The following is a 17,705-nucleotide window of genomic DNA, read 5'->3' as shown; positions in this document are numbered from 1 at the left end:
AAGCATTCATACAACACCTTTCTCTGAAAATGGAGACCGCGTTCCACCTGAGGTCAGGAAGAAAGGATGTAGGAAATGTCACCTTGCACAGGGTTTCTCTGTGGCTACAAATATATTATGTAGCGTTACACGTATTGCACAGTGCATTGACTATATTCTTCACGTGTAGCATGCTCTTGTTTCTGTGTTTCTTGACACATTATAGCAGCACAATTTATGCAGTTATTGCAAGTAAACTTTCTATTAAGAAGTAAACTACTTGATAAACTTTAGGTTAACAGGAATAGACAGAGGCAAGGGAGCACTTTGTGAGTGGAGCTGATTTCAGCACCATGGACAGAGACAGACAGAGCTATGACAATCTGTTGTTGACACACAGTAAAGTGGTGTTAAGGGTTAGGTCTGGTTTCTTTATGAAACATTTTGAACACAAAATTATAGATGCAACATATTGCATGGAAAAAAGAACAAAGATGTTGTAAATCTGATCTGAAGTGCAGAGCCGTAGTCCTGAACCATTCCAGTTACAATTCACTTAGCAGACGCTTTTATCCAAAGCGACGTACATCAGAGAGTAAGAACAACACAAGCAAGGATCTAGAAAAAAGGGAACAATGTCAGTAAGAGCAAACGATCAGATTTTAGTCTGATTGGACACACAGGTGCTGACAGGAAGTGACCAGAGGCAAAGCACAACATTGAGGGCAGTTCTTGAGAGCTCTAATCAGTATAGAAACCATCTTTTAATTTGTCGTTACATGTCTGTATATCTTAATTTCGACTTAATTTTCATTCTTTCTTTGGAAGATATGTTGGTCAAATACAGCCTGATCAAACCTGACACCATGATTTCTAAGGTTTGACTTCAAGGCTGAATAAAGTCACTGAATACACTTACAAACTGGGAAGCTAAGTTTTCCAATTGCAATGAGATGGATCGTAGTTTTATCTTAGTTTGGCTGTAGAAAGGTCCGTCCAGTCATCCAGTTTTATATGGTAGTCAGAAAGTTATACAAAACAGTCAGTACTGTATATGTTAGTTTAGTCAGGAGCAGAAGACAAATAGAGCAGCATATCATCAGCGTAACAATGAGAATAGATATATTTGATTGTTTTTGACAACAGAAATATATGCAGAGAAAATAATATAGAACCCAAGATGGATCCCTGAGTCACACCAGAGGAGAGCATAGCAGTCTCAAGGCATGTAGGGACCAAGTTATTACAGAAAAAAGTCACACTAGTTGTTTTTTTTTTAATTATTATTATTTTGGATTATGAAAAGGTTGCTTATGCTACAATATTTGTATCTAGAGTTGTGATTGGGTGCATGAATTCTTTAAAGACTTGGTTGTGAGTCGGTCAAACCCAGACTTGGTAGTAGCCTAAGTTTAAGCCAAGACTAAACCTCCATACATGTCTTTCTTCCAAGTGTCCCAATGGCTACAAAAAAAAGAAAACCTAAGAAACCTAAACTGTACAAGTGAGGTCATGTCTATTCTGTGCAACTAAATAAGAAACATATTTAATCATTGATCAAACCACATTTTTCACAAGACTGTCTTTTAAGTAAAAACCTCATAATACAAAATCGTTTCTCTGCAAACCAAATTCCCTCTTTCTTCCTCTCTCCACCAGTCACACCTAGTTTTCCCCCTCAACCCCCACACACAGACTGCTACTAATAGGGGTTTATTTTTAGCACATGCGAGGTGTGTGTGTGTGTACACACATGATGGATGACGGAAACGTTTCACTTCTCTCTCGTACAGACGGAGGAGTAAGGTGAGGGAGGGGATGGCGGGAGGGTGAGGAGAGCAGAGGTTGAAGGTGGGGCAGGAAACAGGCTATGTGGGTGAGGACACATGTCAGCAGAGCCGTTCGTGCAGTGATGTGTGTGTAGTGAAGAAGGGTGTTGGGCTGTGAGAGGGACAAGGCTCCCTACTTGAAATCCCCGCTGGCACAGCAAGCTGACCTACACGCAGCTGAAGATCAACAGGCTCCAGATGATAATGCTCTTTTTCAGAGAAATGGGGGATGACAGGAACAGGCTGCTTGACTACACCACCTAATTAAACACGGCTCACACCGGCACTAGCTTTGGGCAAAAACTGAAATTTAATCACATATCATTTTTGGCTTCTTGTCTTCCCCTCAGTTTTCTGGAGAAAAAGTAAGAGCGTAACCTATAACCTCCTTAAAATCCTGTTAGACGTGGAAAAAAAAAGCCCCACTTCTACTGCAGGAACGTTTTTACAGGAGGTACTGAATGCAATTCCACCACAGAGACCAGGGGCAAAGTAAAGTCCAAGGGACTTGGTTTGGGCTCTGCAGTCTGGATAAACTTGCAGCATTAAGAAGACCAACAGAGCACCAAGTGGATTGACTGTACTATGCTGATACAGCTCTAAGACGAATTCAGAGACCACATTTAAAATTTTCCTTGAATCAGCATCTCTACATTCACGACAGCCATTCTATTCATGAGTCGGTTGAGTTGCACTGTTGTGAAGAGCAGGTATGGAGGAGGAGCTTTCTCTGCAGGAGAAGGAGTGGTCATAACTTTTCTAAGGAGGATCAAAACCAGGTGTGCATCTTTAGCTTCCTGCTTACTCTTTGTCACAGCAATGGTTTGACAGTTCCTTTGTTTGAATGCATGTATTATATCTAGTACCTTGGTAAGATAATTTAGAATTAAACCATTGTTATTGATGATGTTTACTATACAATGATCTGTTGAATATGTTCTGTCAGACATCGACATCAATTGGTGTCATCCTCTCTAACCTTGTCCACAGTAAATAACCCTGTTAATCTCCGTTTGTTTAACCAGCCTACAGCCTCAACAAAAGACAATACTCCAAGTCATCTACTACTGAATGAGGCACTGATCTGATGATCAACTTTACAAGCCATCGAACAAAGTCTAGCGGCTTGAACTATTGCACTAAGAGTAGCATTAAGTCATCAAACACTGGTGGACAGCATGCGACATTAGTGTTCTGTTGTTTTAAAAGTGAGTATGAACTTAATCTGTATGAATAATCTGTGGTCTCAAAATGCTACATCTTTTTGCCATCTTAACCAGTTTTAGGTTTCTGTGAATAAAATACAAAATGGCAAAATGGAAGTTTGGAGAAATGTTGTAGACGATAAAACTAAAGTGTTCATTTTATTTAAACCCAAAACTACAAATAGAAGAACCAGAGAAACATTTTTTTTTTCATTGGTCTCTTACATTTTTCCTGAGTTGTATATAACACGCTTTGAAGAGGTAGCATCTGTCAATTTCACCATTATCCGCGTCCTCTGCGTCTTCAAGCTGAATCGTAAGTGGTTTGTTGGTCAATTAAAATGGAGTGGTGCATATGTGACCATTTGTACTGCTAAAATAACAAGCGAGGGTGTATCCTCAGTAAATCCAGATAAATAAGCCTAGCCTTTTATCCAGCGGCAGACTAATTGGCCCCCTCTGCTTTGAGCCAACCTGCATGAGGAAATAATGCACATAGAATCAGAGACAAACTTTTAATCAGTTCTTAAAACTAAATTTAATAGACTTCCTTTTATGTGATATCATTTTATTATTGCCTTTAATTGTCTTTTAAACATTATATCTTTTTTGATTTCTAAGCATCTTCTAATTGCTTTTATTTCCTTATTTTCCTCCATTTCTTCTTATTTCACTTATTTTCTTTAACTGCTTTTTATTGCTTTATTGATTGGAGCCGTCACACATGACGAGGATGTGAGTGTTGTTTTTTTCATTGAGTTGTCTTTGTTTGCGCCATGCAGAGGAAAGCTTTGTTTTAAACAGTGAAACTCAAAACATTTTTAAAGTCTGGCCTCCCAATGAATGTTAAAAAGTTTCCCCTCCCCTACTAGCTCATCCTCTTTATGTTGACAGAACTGAGCTCTGTCTTCATGAGAGCACGGCTCCACACAGAGTAAAGCTTCTCGCCTGCAAGACGAGACCAAACTGTACGGAGTAGAGCGTTTCACTGGGGGTCTTTGCGCCTGAATATCATTAACACTGTATGCTTTGTGAATTCAGACCTTAAGATGAAGCCGATAAAGTGATGACATTTTTTTGCCGCAATTTGCAACCGCAGTCAGATCTCAGTTTCTTTACTTGCATGTTCATCACAGCACTTTGCAAAACCTTGTTTTTAAAAGGTCTTGAATGAATTAAGTTAGAATTATGAATTTCTCAAACTTCCCAGGTCTTGATACCGCTGCAGAAAAGCACACAACACTGAGATTGAGGAACCTTTGGTCCTCTGGGAGTGACTGGGACAAGAAGTACTGGATACTTTTGGTGGAAATGTGGCGTGTCAGCCCAAACTCAGATAAAACATTGAGTCAGATAGCATAGTACCTGAGGGACAGGCAAAGCAAGCCTTGCATCAATCAGCTTTGGAGGCAGCGAAATGTGAACAGCATGGAGCAGATTAAGGCCAAAACAGTGGGACTGATGCCAGAGAAAACAGCAGAGGAAAAGAAAGCAAGCAACAGATACACAGAAGGATTATTCAGCATACACTGAGTGCACAAATAACTACAAACCAACTGTCGCTTTTCCTTTAATAACTTGAACTTGAATGCCACTTCTTGTGCATAAAATTAGCACCGGATGCAAAAAAAAAACAGAATAGTAGGTTTTTAAATATAGATCTTCAGAGAGGAACTTTTTCTACAAAGGCTTTGACCTTGAACTTCCACTGAGGGTTTATTTTTAGACCACTTTGTCATCTTGACTGTGAACACAGGAGTCATGAGGTGTTAACAAGAGACAGAAACAGAAGCGAATGATTAGCACGGGCGAATTAATTTCAGCGAGAATCTTCACAAGTCTGGTGACGAAACGAGTGTTCTTAAAATGGATGTGAGCACTCAGACCTGCGAGGATGTGGCTTTTTTTTTCTCCATCTTTTCCCTTATTGTCCTATCACTTTGTCGCTTTTTTTTCCTTTCTTTCTTTTCCCTTTTTTAAATGTCACTAAACAAGATCATCAAAGGACACAAACAGTCTTAACTTGTCACTGCCGGAGGGAAAATAGTTTTAAAATTAGGTGCAACAAAATCTTCTCAATTTATCTGACTATATATCTCTTCATTTATGCAAGTCTCATCAATCCAAATACACAGCACACAGACGCTCCCTGCTGGGTTTTTATATTGCATATTCTGAATGAAGACAACAGTGACTGCTCATCACACCGTGGTAAAGCACACAAGCAGGGGTCTTTAGCTTTGAGTAAGTTACTCAACAACTCCCCTCCCACTGTGAGCCCCATTACCACACACTGTGATGTGCCTTCGTTAGCTCCACAGACACAAATACGTAAAGAAAACAAACTCACACCCACAGAGTAAACCCTATGAGCACTTTCCACCACAGGTAGCAAATATGTTATTCATTCAACTTTAATTTGACGTTTGATGTCAATTTTTGTCAAAAAGGAGGGTAAAGCGATGGACAGGTGTGTAATGATGTAGAAGGAGGTCACAGTGATTGCACAGTTTGATTAATTTTAAACTCCACAGGGGCCGAAGGAGACAAGCAAAGAGTAAAGATCACAGACTGTACCTTAAACATGCACGCCTCAAATGGCCAGGAGGGGGCAACTCCAAGAAGTTGCAAAACCAAACTGATTGGAAGCAGATGAGAGAACGAACCTACTTCACAGTAAATAAATTACCTCAGATTACATTTTCCTAACGAGTTTCTGGCACCAGTTGTTGGTTTTAGGGTTTTCTTTAATACAGAATTATGTTTATTGTGTAAAGATATATTCCCATCTAAAACCAATGATAAAGCAAGGTATGCTTCAGGCACAGATACCTGTGATTGACAAGTCGTTTACATGGCAACCAATCAATCCATCAATCTTTATTTGTAAAGCATCATCTCATAACAAATTTTATCTCAAGGCACTTAACTAAAAGGGCAGGTCTAGATCATACTCTATGGCATCCTGTATCAGGATCCAGATATCCCAAAGCCACTTCTGGCCCTAAAATTACAAGATAGAGACGAGAAAATATGAAGCTATAGGCCTCTAAAGGGGGCTAAAAAAACAATTGGCAATGTCGCTGCAGCTATGTCCACTTCTTTAATACAGGCCTATGAGAAATAAACCCATACTTTTCCTCACCTCAGTAAAACGATGCATTACCTCTCCAAGTCTGACCAGAATCTTTATAGCTAGTCAGTACAACTCTACAAATATCCAAATTCCTTCCACACTCTGTAACAGTATAAGAAAGTTCTCGCAGCACTATCATGCATACAAATACACACCCAGACTCAGACCAAATATATTTTATTCATGTATGACAGCCTGATAAGAAAATCTCTTTGGTCATAGCCACGACCGGGTAGCAAAATAAAATTAAATAAAGAATAAGCCTCAAGGTATCAGACCTGAAAAACAGAGTCTGTGTTTCAAGTACATGTGTTGCTTTAAGTTTAGGCCGGTGTGTGTAGTTCTATGTGCGCAGTCTCACTGCTATTGAAGTCTGTAATTGCTCATGCAACAGAAAGGTGCAGCGGCACAAGGGAGACGTAATCACAAGTTATTAATTAGAAATTATGAAGTCCAAGCAGCCTCTGGAGGAAGACTAACAACCAATTTCATTTAGAAAAATGTCAAAGCCTCTAAAAAAAAAAATGCCCCTGACTCTGCAGTAAGAAATTAATTCAACCGTTTTTCTGGTGCTCATGTACGCTGTGAAGTGCTGCTGAGAGTTTTCCGCAGTGGTGAAGGAGAGAATTTGATCAAAAACGAAGCACAAGTGACTGGAAGGTTGTTCCTGCAAAGAGTGAACCCAGATCACCTGAAGAAGACTGTGTTATTAAATCACAATTGAATTATAATATGCAGTAATGACCGGTTTGTACTGCTGCTTGTTCCACAGCTACCAAAGACATTCATCTTCACACATGAAATATGGATTAATGGTTACCTATCACGAGAAACAGTAATTAACAAACCTAAACCAATATGTTAGTGCACAGTTTGTATGGAGTAAAGTTGTTGGGCCAATAGTGTTGCTCATTTCATCGATTATAAACAAATGAACAGCACCATGTCACTTTGAAATTACTACGACGAGGCAGCCGTTTTTATTCCACCAAAAACCAAACCAGCATTTCTTGACATGAATGGCTGAAAGCATGTTTGGAAGACACAACTTGGACAAACTAGGTTGTAAACCCTTACCCTCATTGATCAAACAATGGAAAAGTGACCAAATATCACATATACAGTACAGATGCTATGTAAGAACCCGTGTCCTAGCGTTTTTTCCGGGCACATAAGCGCTGGCTGTGCACTCGGTAGCGCTTGTATGAAGCGTTTGTATGCTGAAAATAAAAGCGTCCATCCTGTCTCGTTGACAACGGCCGCTGTATGCCCGATACTGCTCCGTTGCTTTTTTACTGTGTGTTTTAAATTTGATATATAGATCGAGGAGGATGTGGGTACAAGACACGTTCAGTACGAGGCAAATATACGGGGAATATCATACATTTTGAAAAGAGCGCCGATGACGTCAGCAGCGGCTTTCTGAAAAGTTTAAGGAGTTATAAGTCAAAAAGCGCCCTTTACGACCACAGCTGTCAGAAAAAGATTCTGCGTGCTGCAAATTTTCTCTAGTCGGCCACCTGCTTCTGCAAACGCTCTCGGCCTCATTGACAACAATTGAAAAAAGATGCTGGCACTCAGAAAAAAAAACTCTAGGTGGACATGGGGCCTTAGGCGTCATCTATTGATTTTATCATTGATTATTCTGCAGATTATGAAAGGAGTGAAAAACATCTAACATTCTGAAGAAAAAAAAAATCATCACATTGTCACAGACCCTGAAGTGACATCTTTATAAATTGCTCTTTTATCCAACAGTCAAAAATGCTATTTCTCTTTATTGACTGCTTTCTGTAATTACCTGTCATAAAAAAAACAAGAAGCAGCAAGTCATTCTGATTAAAACGTTGGAACCAAACTGCAGCCTGCAGTGTAAAAGAAGAAAGCCAAAGCAGAAATGCAAAACACTGCAAAGCAAAGGAATCCCCATTAGGTCACGGGGGTTGATATATTTCAGAACTCATCCATTCAGATTATATAAAGGATAGCGTTTCACATCATTTTTGGTTATAGGGGGCGGGGCTAAGTGGACTGACATGCTGATGCAGTGTAGCTTTTTGCCATGAGGCTTAAAACCTCTGCTCTTTTTTTTTTACAGCTGGAACTATGGTTAAAACATGAGAAGAACTGAAATGAATTAACACTTGGCGTTTGATTTTCATTAGATCGATGAATCACATCAGCTCTTCTTCAGGGTTCTTCAGGTAAATCCTAGCATAGCTCTTCCAAAACCCAGTGGCACCAGCACCCATAATCCTGTACGCACTGTGCCTACATTTTGTTTAAACTATTATTTTTTCAATCAACCATGACAACAGCCGAGCCTGTCTTTTACTCTCTTATCAGATTAGCATCTGGACTTAGTTTCTTTGGCGTCATCCACCCACTAAGACAGTGACGTCTTCTTAATTAATGGCCGGTGATTGGCGTTAACGTCACTGGCTTTAGGTCAAAGGTTAATAACCTGAAAATGTTCCAGTTGCTCTCCATGACACTGTTAATGTAAGACCTGTCTGCAATCTTTGCTCTTTGCTGCTGTAACAATGTAAATTTCCCCATTGTGGGATAAATAAAGGATTATCTTATATTATCTTAGCTTATGGAAACAGATAAGCAGCCCAAAAATAAGCAAATGGAAAAATATCTCTCAAGCTTCTGGAAACATAAATCCACCGGTCATCAGACTTAAGGCTTAAAAACACACTTTTAAAGTTATCATGGCCTTAAAGCAGAGTCATTGTGCAAGTTTGTTTTATTTCTCAGTTTTCTTTTTGTATTCGTTTTTCTTAATGCTCACCATATGCTCCAATGATTTTAAAACTTCTGTATGTATCGTTTGAGACACTGTAATGACACAAAGCAGAGGTACGTCATGTGACACTTGTGGGGACAGGAGATGCTGCAGGAGAGGATGGGAGGTTACGCAGAGAAAAATCGAGACAGGTACTGTCAGCCTGGACTGTTTATGTTAGATAAGAGCTCGGCTAAAGGACGGATCAATAGGGCTCACAGAGATTCTATACAACAAACACTACAACATCTACAGGCGCCGAGTCTGCAACACAACAGAAAGGAAGTCAATGTGTGTTTAAGTGTGTGTGTGAACTGGGATACTTAACGTATGCATTTTTAAGTGCGTGTTTGTGTGTGTCGGTGTGTGTTTGTGTGTGTCGGTGTGTGTGTTTGTGTGTGTCGGTGTGTGTGTTTGTGTGTGTCGGTGTGTGTGTTTGTGTGTGTCGGTGTGTGTGTTTGTGTGTGTCGGTGTGTGTGCGTCTGTGTGGGCGAGAAACAAGCTTAACAGTATTTAATACATCTTAATTGCATTAAACAGAGCAAGTACCACTATTAGGGAAATTGACATAAACAAAGCTCTAAGGCAGAGAAGGAGAGGAGGACACACACACACACACACACACACACACACACACAGACGCACACACACACACACACACAGACGCACACACACAAGCCAGCATGGCCTTGTTTCCCCTACAGAGGCTAATGAAACAAACTAATTAGTGGGCAAAGTAGGGGCAAGAAGGAGGGTGACTGCAAATGACTGTCATCTGTAATGCACACACACACACACACACACACACACACACCAACACAGAGAAACAGCAGGCTTCTAACTATTGTGCAGGTCCATGGTGGGACATTCAGGGGATTGTGATTATGGTTATAATTCATAGAACTAATTATAGACACGGGGGCCTTTCCAGACCCACAGTGTGTCGTCTCAAGGCTCATGCGGGGTTAAAAGTCCAGACATTTCTTTTTCTTTTTTCTTTTTTCATGCACTGACTTTATCCAGTGAGGTGCACAGATTAAACACTTAACCTGGGGCTCTCTTAATGTCATGCGACCTGTTTTGCATAGTCTAAATGACTTTCAGTTACGCACACAGTTTCGACGGAGGAGTAGATTCTTTCGCTCCATGCCAGAGTTAAATGGCACGTCCCTCAGCACCTTTGGCACGGCCAAAAAAAGCCACAAAACCCAAATACCAAACCCTGAATGGCCTTGATGAAATCCCCCATGTAGCTCAGCCATTATACAGTTCAGCCCTCACCGGCTATCATCGCACCGAGGCAGACATCTCTCTCTCTCCCTCCCTCTCTCTCTCCCTCTCTCGCTCGCCCTCTCTCTCTCTCTCTCTTATGAACAGACACACAGGAGCCAGTAGTCATGGTAACTCCATTCTGGGTATGTGCGTGCACACAAACATACACACAATGTTTTTAATAAATACTTCATGGATGCGAGCTGGGGAGGCTGTGGAAGCTAGTTAGCCGTGTGACAGGTGAGGAGTTTGTTTTGCTAGCAGGATGTCAAACCCCATGATATGACAATGTTTGTGTTTCCTGAACAGACTTTACAGTGTGTGTGTGTGTGTGTGTGTGTGTGTGTGTGTGTGTGTGTGTGTGTGTGTGTGTGTGTGTATCTTGTTTCAGTGTGGGTATGCATGAGGCCCCCAACAGATGTCCACAACATCAATACGATTACAACAACTCATTCATACATTTGAATGGAAAGCTAGGAAAAATAGCATAATCAAAGTCAATGAATTAACCAATAGATTATATTTTTAAACATGTAGACTGACTTTTAGTATTGAAATGAAAACAACACAAAGTTTAAAATGGGACTGTGTAATGGTTTCAGGAATGAGGCTGGGGTTAGTCTGCATTTTTCCTTGAATCCAAAGAACACAAAGATGTGATAGTCTATTTCTTTATTAATGCTTTCCTAGTTCACCGACCTTATATATATATATATATATACATATATATATTTTCTTCTTTAAAAAGCTTGGTATTTCCTTTTAAAATCTGGTTCCTGTAGTTTCTAGCAAATGTTACTCAAACATGAGTTAACAGTGTATTTGTTGTGCTTGAGGAACTATTTCAAGCAGTGGATTAATATGCATTTGGTGAAGTATTTACAACAGCACGATGTTATTTGTAGTATTTTCTACAAATTAACTACAGTGCCCATGTTCACAGTAATACAGAAACATGTCACCCAGTGCAAGACTGAAGCTCATTTATACGTCTTTAACAGTTTATGGATTAAGTTTAGGTCTGCTGCAAAGAGAGTAATGTTTCTGTAATGAACTTTTTTGACCATGGATCAAAAGTTAGTGATACTTAGTGATAAGTAGTGATAGTTAGAGATTTTTCACTCGAAAACTCAACTTACACATGCTACATGTTACACGGGAGCTTCTTGGTGTGCGGACCTTGTTTTCTTTCTTTACCTATTTGTGTTTTCGGATCCAGCACCCACTTTTTGATTTTCCATTGTATATTAATAAGGACAACATGTCTTGAACCGCTGAACCGACACTACACTCCTTCTAAAACCAAGCACACATCTAACTTACTGATGGATCCGTCAGGTCAGTACAGTCCACAGCGGAACAGATTCTTGTGTCGGTTTGGAGCAGGCACTCACATTTGTGGAAAGTTCAAAGACTGGATTGTTTTCAGTACTTTATTTTTGTCTCGCCTTTTTTTACCTACACTCGGCTAATCGGATTGAGAGCCCTGCAAGGAGCCAGTCATAAACCAGCATGATAATACCTCACTTTCACAACATAATTTGGGTTTAAAAAAGGATTATTTGAAGTGTATTTTAACTTAAAAGTTTGTTCCAAGTCCCATCTGTTAACATAGAGGAGGAGGGGCTTATATCCTACACTTCAGCCGGTCAGCAGGGGGCGCTCTAAATGTTTTGGCTTCAATCCCAGGGGGTTGTTGTTTCGTCCATCTTAATATAAAGTCTGTGGTCTGGACACTTTATACATCCAAGGGTAACAACATGTCTGTATGTATGGACATGCCTCTCCACACATGCACACACGTCCAATTGCTGATTTCCCAGCATGAACACGAAGCTCTGCACACAGTCGGAAGAGATAACAAGGGGGGAAAAAAAAAAAGTGAGGTGGCGACAAGCAGCAGAGATGTCAAATTAGCATTCACACACCGCTCTATTGACAAGGTCATCTTAACACATCCTTTCATCTCCACGTTCTCGGATCAACTGCTGAGATTCAATAGAAACCACGCGACTTTGTTGTGCCTTCCCAAAGGCGGTGTGTGCCACTGCTCAATATCACTCACAGGACAAAAAAGGAGGAAAATGGTTGTAAAGCTTAGCAGCAGGCTGTCAATAAGCAATTTTATAGAGGGTGTTTCTCGCGAAGGACACTTCATTCAGCCAAGAGTACACTCAACGGGACAAAGAGTGTGAGGACATAAAAGATTGTCTAAGAATTACAGAAGATGGGGACCGAGCTTAAACAACTTTATCTCATCTCAGAGCCGGCGTTGGCGTTATAAAGTTGTACGTTTCTACAGGGAGTGGGCTAGAGAGGCAGGAAACGTGATTTGAAGTCACACTGAGAGCTGGCTCAAGGGCTGGATAAAAGGCTGTGTGTCTTTTCTCCCACTGAGAGATTCTCAATGGAGGTGGAATGCCACATGCTTCCAGAGGGCAATCTGTTTGACTGTTAAGAGAGGGAGAGCAGGACGAGGGAGAGCAGGAGGAAAGAGAGCAAGAGGTAAGAGAGGACAGAGCTGTAAGAGGGGGAGAGAGGAAGTAAAAAAGACAGATAGAAAGGGGGGAAGGAGTGAGTTCATTCAAGCCCAACAGCTTTCTAATTCCTACTGTGCATACTGATCATTTGATTCTATTATTATGCACAGGAACTGAGGAAAGGGGAAAAAAAATATCATGCATTCATTCAGCACATATGAATATACATACTGTATGTGTGGAAAAATGACTGGTATCTTGCAGCTCTTTAATATTTACTTTGTGGTCTCGTCTTGAGATGAACAAAGCACTTAGATGTATTGTTTACACACACACACACACACACACACACACACACACAAAGATGCACACCATGGACATACACACGCGCAAACTCCACTCACACTCTGAAAAATCTGCTTCTGGGAGCAACTGCTCTGCAACCATTCAGGTAGAAAAACAAACTGAGACACTAGTTCATGAAGAAAACAACTGTCAACACTTTTTGCAAATTCACAACAAACTCCAGCAAAGACCACCTCCACCTCGCTTCTCTTGCAAAACCAAAACAGCAACCCTTTAGCGTCTTGGATAGGAAGTTTTTTTTTTTTTGGTGCTTACCTTGGGGGAGCGTCCCCATGAGGAAGTGGTAGAGATAGCGCACCACCTTAGTGAGCTGCCTCTTGCACCTTTTCCTGCACTGGCTCATCTTGGTGCAGCTTTTGGTGGTGGAGGTAAAGGTGAGGATAGTGATGCTAGTCTGCCGGTTGAAGCAAGCTCTCTCAAGGTAAGAAGGGAGGAACAGAGCACTCTAAGTCTGGGGTGTGTGTGTGTGTGTATGTGTGTGTGTGTGTGTGTGTGTATGTGTGTACATGGAAGTCTGCCTGCTGCTGCCTCTCTTCTCCTCCTGTCTCACCCCACTTCTTCCCTCTCTCTGTGTCGTCCTCCCCCCCTCTCTCTCTCTCTCTCTCTCTCTCTCTCTCTCAGTCTCTCCTCTGCTCTTCTCTCCACCTGTAGGACGCTGCCTGTCAATCAGCCAGCATCTCTCTATCCCCTCCCCCTCACGTTCTGAGATGCTCTGCTCTGGACTCTCATTGGCTGGGAGCGGAGTGTGGCGGAAAATTACGGCGCACATGCCAGAGTGCGTGTGTGTGTGTGTGATTGTATGTGTGTGTGTGAGATGTATACTACAAGCTGGCTTGAGTGGCAGGTGGTGGTTTTTCTCTCGAGCAGCACACATCTTGTTGATGTTTTTCTTTTCTCCACTCATAAAGAAGTCCGCCTCTGACAGCGTGAGTGCGTGTGTGTGTGTGTGTGTGTTTTTCCAGCAGGAGGGTGAGTAAAGTGACAGAGGAAACAAACCGAACCCATTAATTAGCATCACACACACCGTCCCTCTCTGACTGTCTCTCCCTCGCTTGCTCATTAATAGTATTCATAACAGAGAGAGAGAGAGAGAGAGGGAGGGAGGGCGGAGAGAAGCAGCAAAAATGAGAAGTGAAGGTACACGAGGAGACAGATAGGGAGGTGGAGATAGGGCCAAAAAGAGGAATGCATAATTAATATCTGTTCCTCCTGTCTCCAGTGTGGTAAAATTTAAAAAGGGAGGAAAAGCTGACAGGAGGAAAGAGGTTGTTGGACAAATACCAGCCCTCAGCAGCTGCTGATGGAGGGATTATTATCTGCCAGGCAGGGAGGAAAAAAGGAGAAGACAGGAGAAAGAGGAGGAGCTTTGAGAGGGGAAGGTAGTTCTTTAAAGCCTTTCTGTCTTCGTCTTTATCTCTCAGCCTCTAATGTCTTCCTCAGTCAATGTAAACACTCTCAGAGTGTCTGAACAGCAAAACACACTCTCCTTGTTTTCCCTGTTGACACATTTTATTGTCTGTTGCCTCCCCTTCTCCCCATATTACGCTACTAAACGGCTGCCACTCCACCTTTATCCTCTTCCTCCCCGATGCTGAATTAAAAGTGATTACCGTTACCACAGCAACCCCAGACTCCATGGATTTTTCTGGTAGCACGAGCGTCACACTCGCACATTCACACTAACATGGACGTGCACACTTGTCTGTTCTTGAGAGAAAATCAATCAAGTGTCAGGCAGATGCTGCCTCTAAACGCTCTCCTTCTCTTTCCGCAGGTTCGTGCCACTCGTTCTCATTTAGGAGTCACAGAGAGGGGTTAAAGTACAGCCAGGTGTTTGACAGCAAGATGTTCTGGCTCATTAAGAGATGATGGGACAACGGGAGACAGGATAAAGAAGCTGTCAAATAAACAAGTCACAGAGAAGGACCTAAACGTTTTGTTTGTTTGTTTGTTTTTTTTTAGAAAAAAGGTCCAGGGGGAAAAAGCCTGAACAAAATTGGGGATAGTTGAAGAGAGGGGTTGTTTTTGAGGTGAGCCCACAGAGAATAAACAGCTTGGTGAGTTTCAAAGCAACTTTCAGCTCATTGCTTTCATTTTTTTGGGTCAACAACTTAAAGGAGCAATAAGTAACTCTGACACCTAGTGTTGAAAATGGGTACTGCAGCCAAAATTCTAAACATTGTAGAGAGCTGTCTCCCCCTGTCCCCTCCTCTCTAGACTCTAGACAGCTTTGCATCGGTCTTGTAATCCTTCTGCGTTCTAACCTCTCGCTCCATTTTTCAATAAGCATCTCCAATATTTATCCTTGTCTTATCATGTTTCTGGTCATGGAGCTTATTAGAAAAATAATTGAGGCTCTTGAAGTTGTTTTCATCACCTGTTGGTTTGATGTGATAACTGGTTTCATATAGCAATATGAGGGGAGTCCAAAACGGCTGTGTGGGAGTGCCTTAAATCCATCGACCTTTTCTGGTCAAAAACAAACAGATAAGACAATTTGAGACTGGAATGGAAACTTAGAAGGAGGACATACTGGCTGCTGCATCATTGTCAGAGAAGCTCGCACTTCAACATGGCATGTTTCCTTAATGCTGGATGATAATAAGGTCATTTTATGACTTAATTCAGTAGATGTCTTACATATTGATACTTTTAAAAAAGTAACAAAATAATAATGTATATTCACTTAACAAATTAGGATAAAGTAAAGCATATTTGTCACAAGAAGTTGTAAAATTGCATTTTTAATAAAATATTACCTTTTAAAATAAAAATAAAGGCATTGGGACTCAAACTTTCACATGAAAGCACAATACAGACCTTTAACATTGACTCACCAGAAAAACATGGTGATGATGACAGACTGTGACACACAATGAAATGTAGCTGTAATATGGAACAAAGTTTGTCATACAATGAACAAGATCATTTTTAGAAAGTTAAAATAGGATTGTTGGCAGACAATGATGATTATCAACGTTTTTTCAACACACAATCAATGCACATCCTTACTTGCTCACTGCTCGCCTCCTTAAGTCTATGAATAATAGAGTTTGCTCTCATTGTAGCTTCAGAAAAGAAAACACACACACACACGCACATACACACAAACTGAGGGGTAAAAGCTGAAGAAGAGCTGAAGTGACAGATTGAGCGATCAGTGTAGCATGAAAGATTACAAACTTCCAAAAACACCATCTCCTGGACACACACACAAACACATACACACACAAAACCGAAAGGGCGTTCTCTCTGATGAAGAAAGGTTAAAGTTAAGTAAAGCCAGCATTGTTCTCAGGAGATTGAGAGGAACACAGAGTCTAACCAACATTTATATATATGAGAATCAAAAACAGTAAACAGAGGGGAAGGCAGGATCTGATCGTGTAAAGTCAAAGGTCAGAAGAACATACAAATATTCTATCTCTCTGAAGTTGATCACTAAGACACTCAGAAAGTTCTTGTACATCAATGTGTATTATTTTTAATGAGAACCCCGGCAACCCCTCCCCCTCCCCACTCCCAACACATACACACACCACCCCCTTTTTCAAACTACTTCAAGGATTTCTCTGTGTATGCCCACGTTCTGAATCTGTCATGCTGTGACTCTGCATTGTGTTAAGAATCTGCAGAACAGGTGTTTACAGATGTTTGTGCCTTCAAATGAAACCAGCGAGGTTCCGCATGGGAAGTCAACTTCAGCACTTAAAACAGTAATTTGTCACATCAGTTAAACTTTGTTTCCTTGTAGAGGAAAGATGATATATATTTAAAGTTGCTTGAAAAGAAAAACAAGAAACAGAACAAATCTCGTGCCATTAGATAAGGAGCTCTGACTTTCTCAGCCTGCTTCACTGACTCTTCTTCTTCTTCAGAACCTGCTTCAGACCCTCTTCAGCACAACATATTCTAATCACAGACTTTTTTAAATGATATGGATCCAGCCAAGTTCACATCACAGCAAAGTAAAGGGGGTTTAAGAACTGTCTTTAATGGCTTGTGAACCCCCTTTTATGAGCCAAATGTTGAGCATTTTGTCCTTATCTTGTTGTGCTGGAGCTAAAAGTGACCATAGTTTGATGATTGGTTACCCATGGTTACAACTCTACCCTAGACAACAGGTGGCGTTCCCTATTTGTGTACTACTTGTACTGAAGCCACAGCAAAATCACACCCTTCTTTATCTGTTATTTTTTTATCTAATTTGGACAGTTATTCACTAAATTAACAGCATGCTGAGTTGAAGAAAGTTTAAAAATGACGATTGAGGCCAAAAACGTATTGAACAATGTTTCAAGTCAACAAAAAGTAAAGGGTAAGATTTTCATCTGGTTTCAGATAATCAGTCTCCCCCTGCTGGCCATTAGCATGAACGCAGGTTTAAGGCATTTAATATTTGTTTCCATAAGACCTTTAATCATTGGTAGATGAGGTTCGACATTGTTGTATTGATTGTTGGTGAAACTGTTTAACTTCCAAAACTTTTTACTGTGTCTGTGGGTCTGTGTACACATCATTTCATAATTCTGACTCAGACTTGAAGTCACAAGTAATTTTGCCCTCTCCAGGAATGTATCTGTCACATCTGTCTTCAGTATATCATTACATATTCAACACATACTCTTTCTTTTTCCCCCTGCAGCT

The 17,705-nt window shown here is 40.9% G+C and overlaps 2 protein-coding genes across 4 annotated transcripts in view; both read right to left on the bottom strand.

Annotated features, from left to right (window-relative positions):
- LOC132975284 (Kv channel-interacting protein 2-like) overlaps positions 1 to 17,705 on the bottom strand; it is a 115,293-nt gene that overhangs the window by 45,374 nt on the left and 52,214 nt on the right. The window contains exon 1 of one of the 3 annotated variants that reach the window (XM_061039742.1): positions 13,314 to 13,660. The exons of the other annotated variants lie outside the window; for them this stretch is intronic. Within the exon in view, the coding sequence (XP_060895725.1) occupies positions 13,314 to 13,401 (88 nt within the window). The 5' untranslated portion in view covers positions 13,402 to 13,660. Of the gene's footprint in view, positions 1 to 13,313; positions 13,661 to 17,705 lie in introns of those variants that run through there. 3 annotated transcript variants of the gene reach the window in all.
- Positions 1,433 to 17,705, bottom strand: part of prom2 (prominin 2) — a 173,796-nt gene continuing 157,523 nt past the window's right edge. Inside the window, exon 25 of the mRNA XM_061039736.1 lies at positions 1,433 to 1,443. The gene's annotated coding sequence lies outside the window, so the exon portion shown is untranslated. The remainder of the gene's footprint in view (positions 1,444 to 17,705) is intronic.

This window comes from Labrus mixtus, chromosome 6 (assembly GCF_963584025.1).
Source record: "Labrus mixtus chromosome 6, fLabMix1.1, whole genome shotgun sequence".
NCBI lineage: Eukaryota > Metazoa > Chordata > Actinopteri > Labriformes > Labridae > Labrus > Labrus mixtus.
Note: the sequence above shows the minus strand (reverse complement) of the source record. Positions and strands in the feature narration are given on the sequence as shown.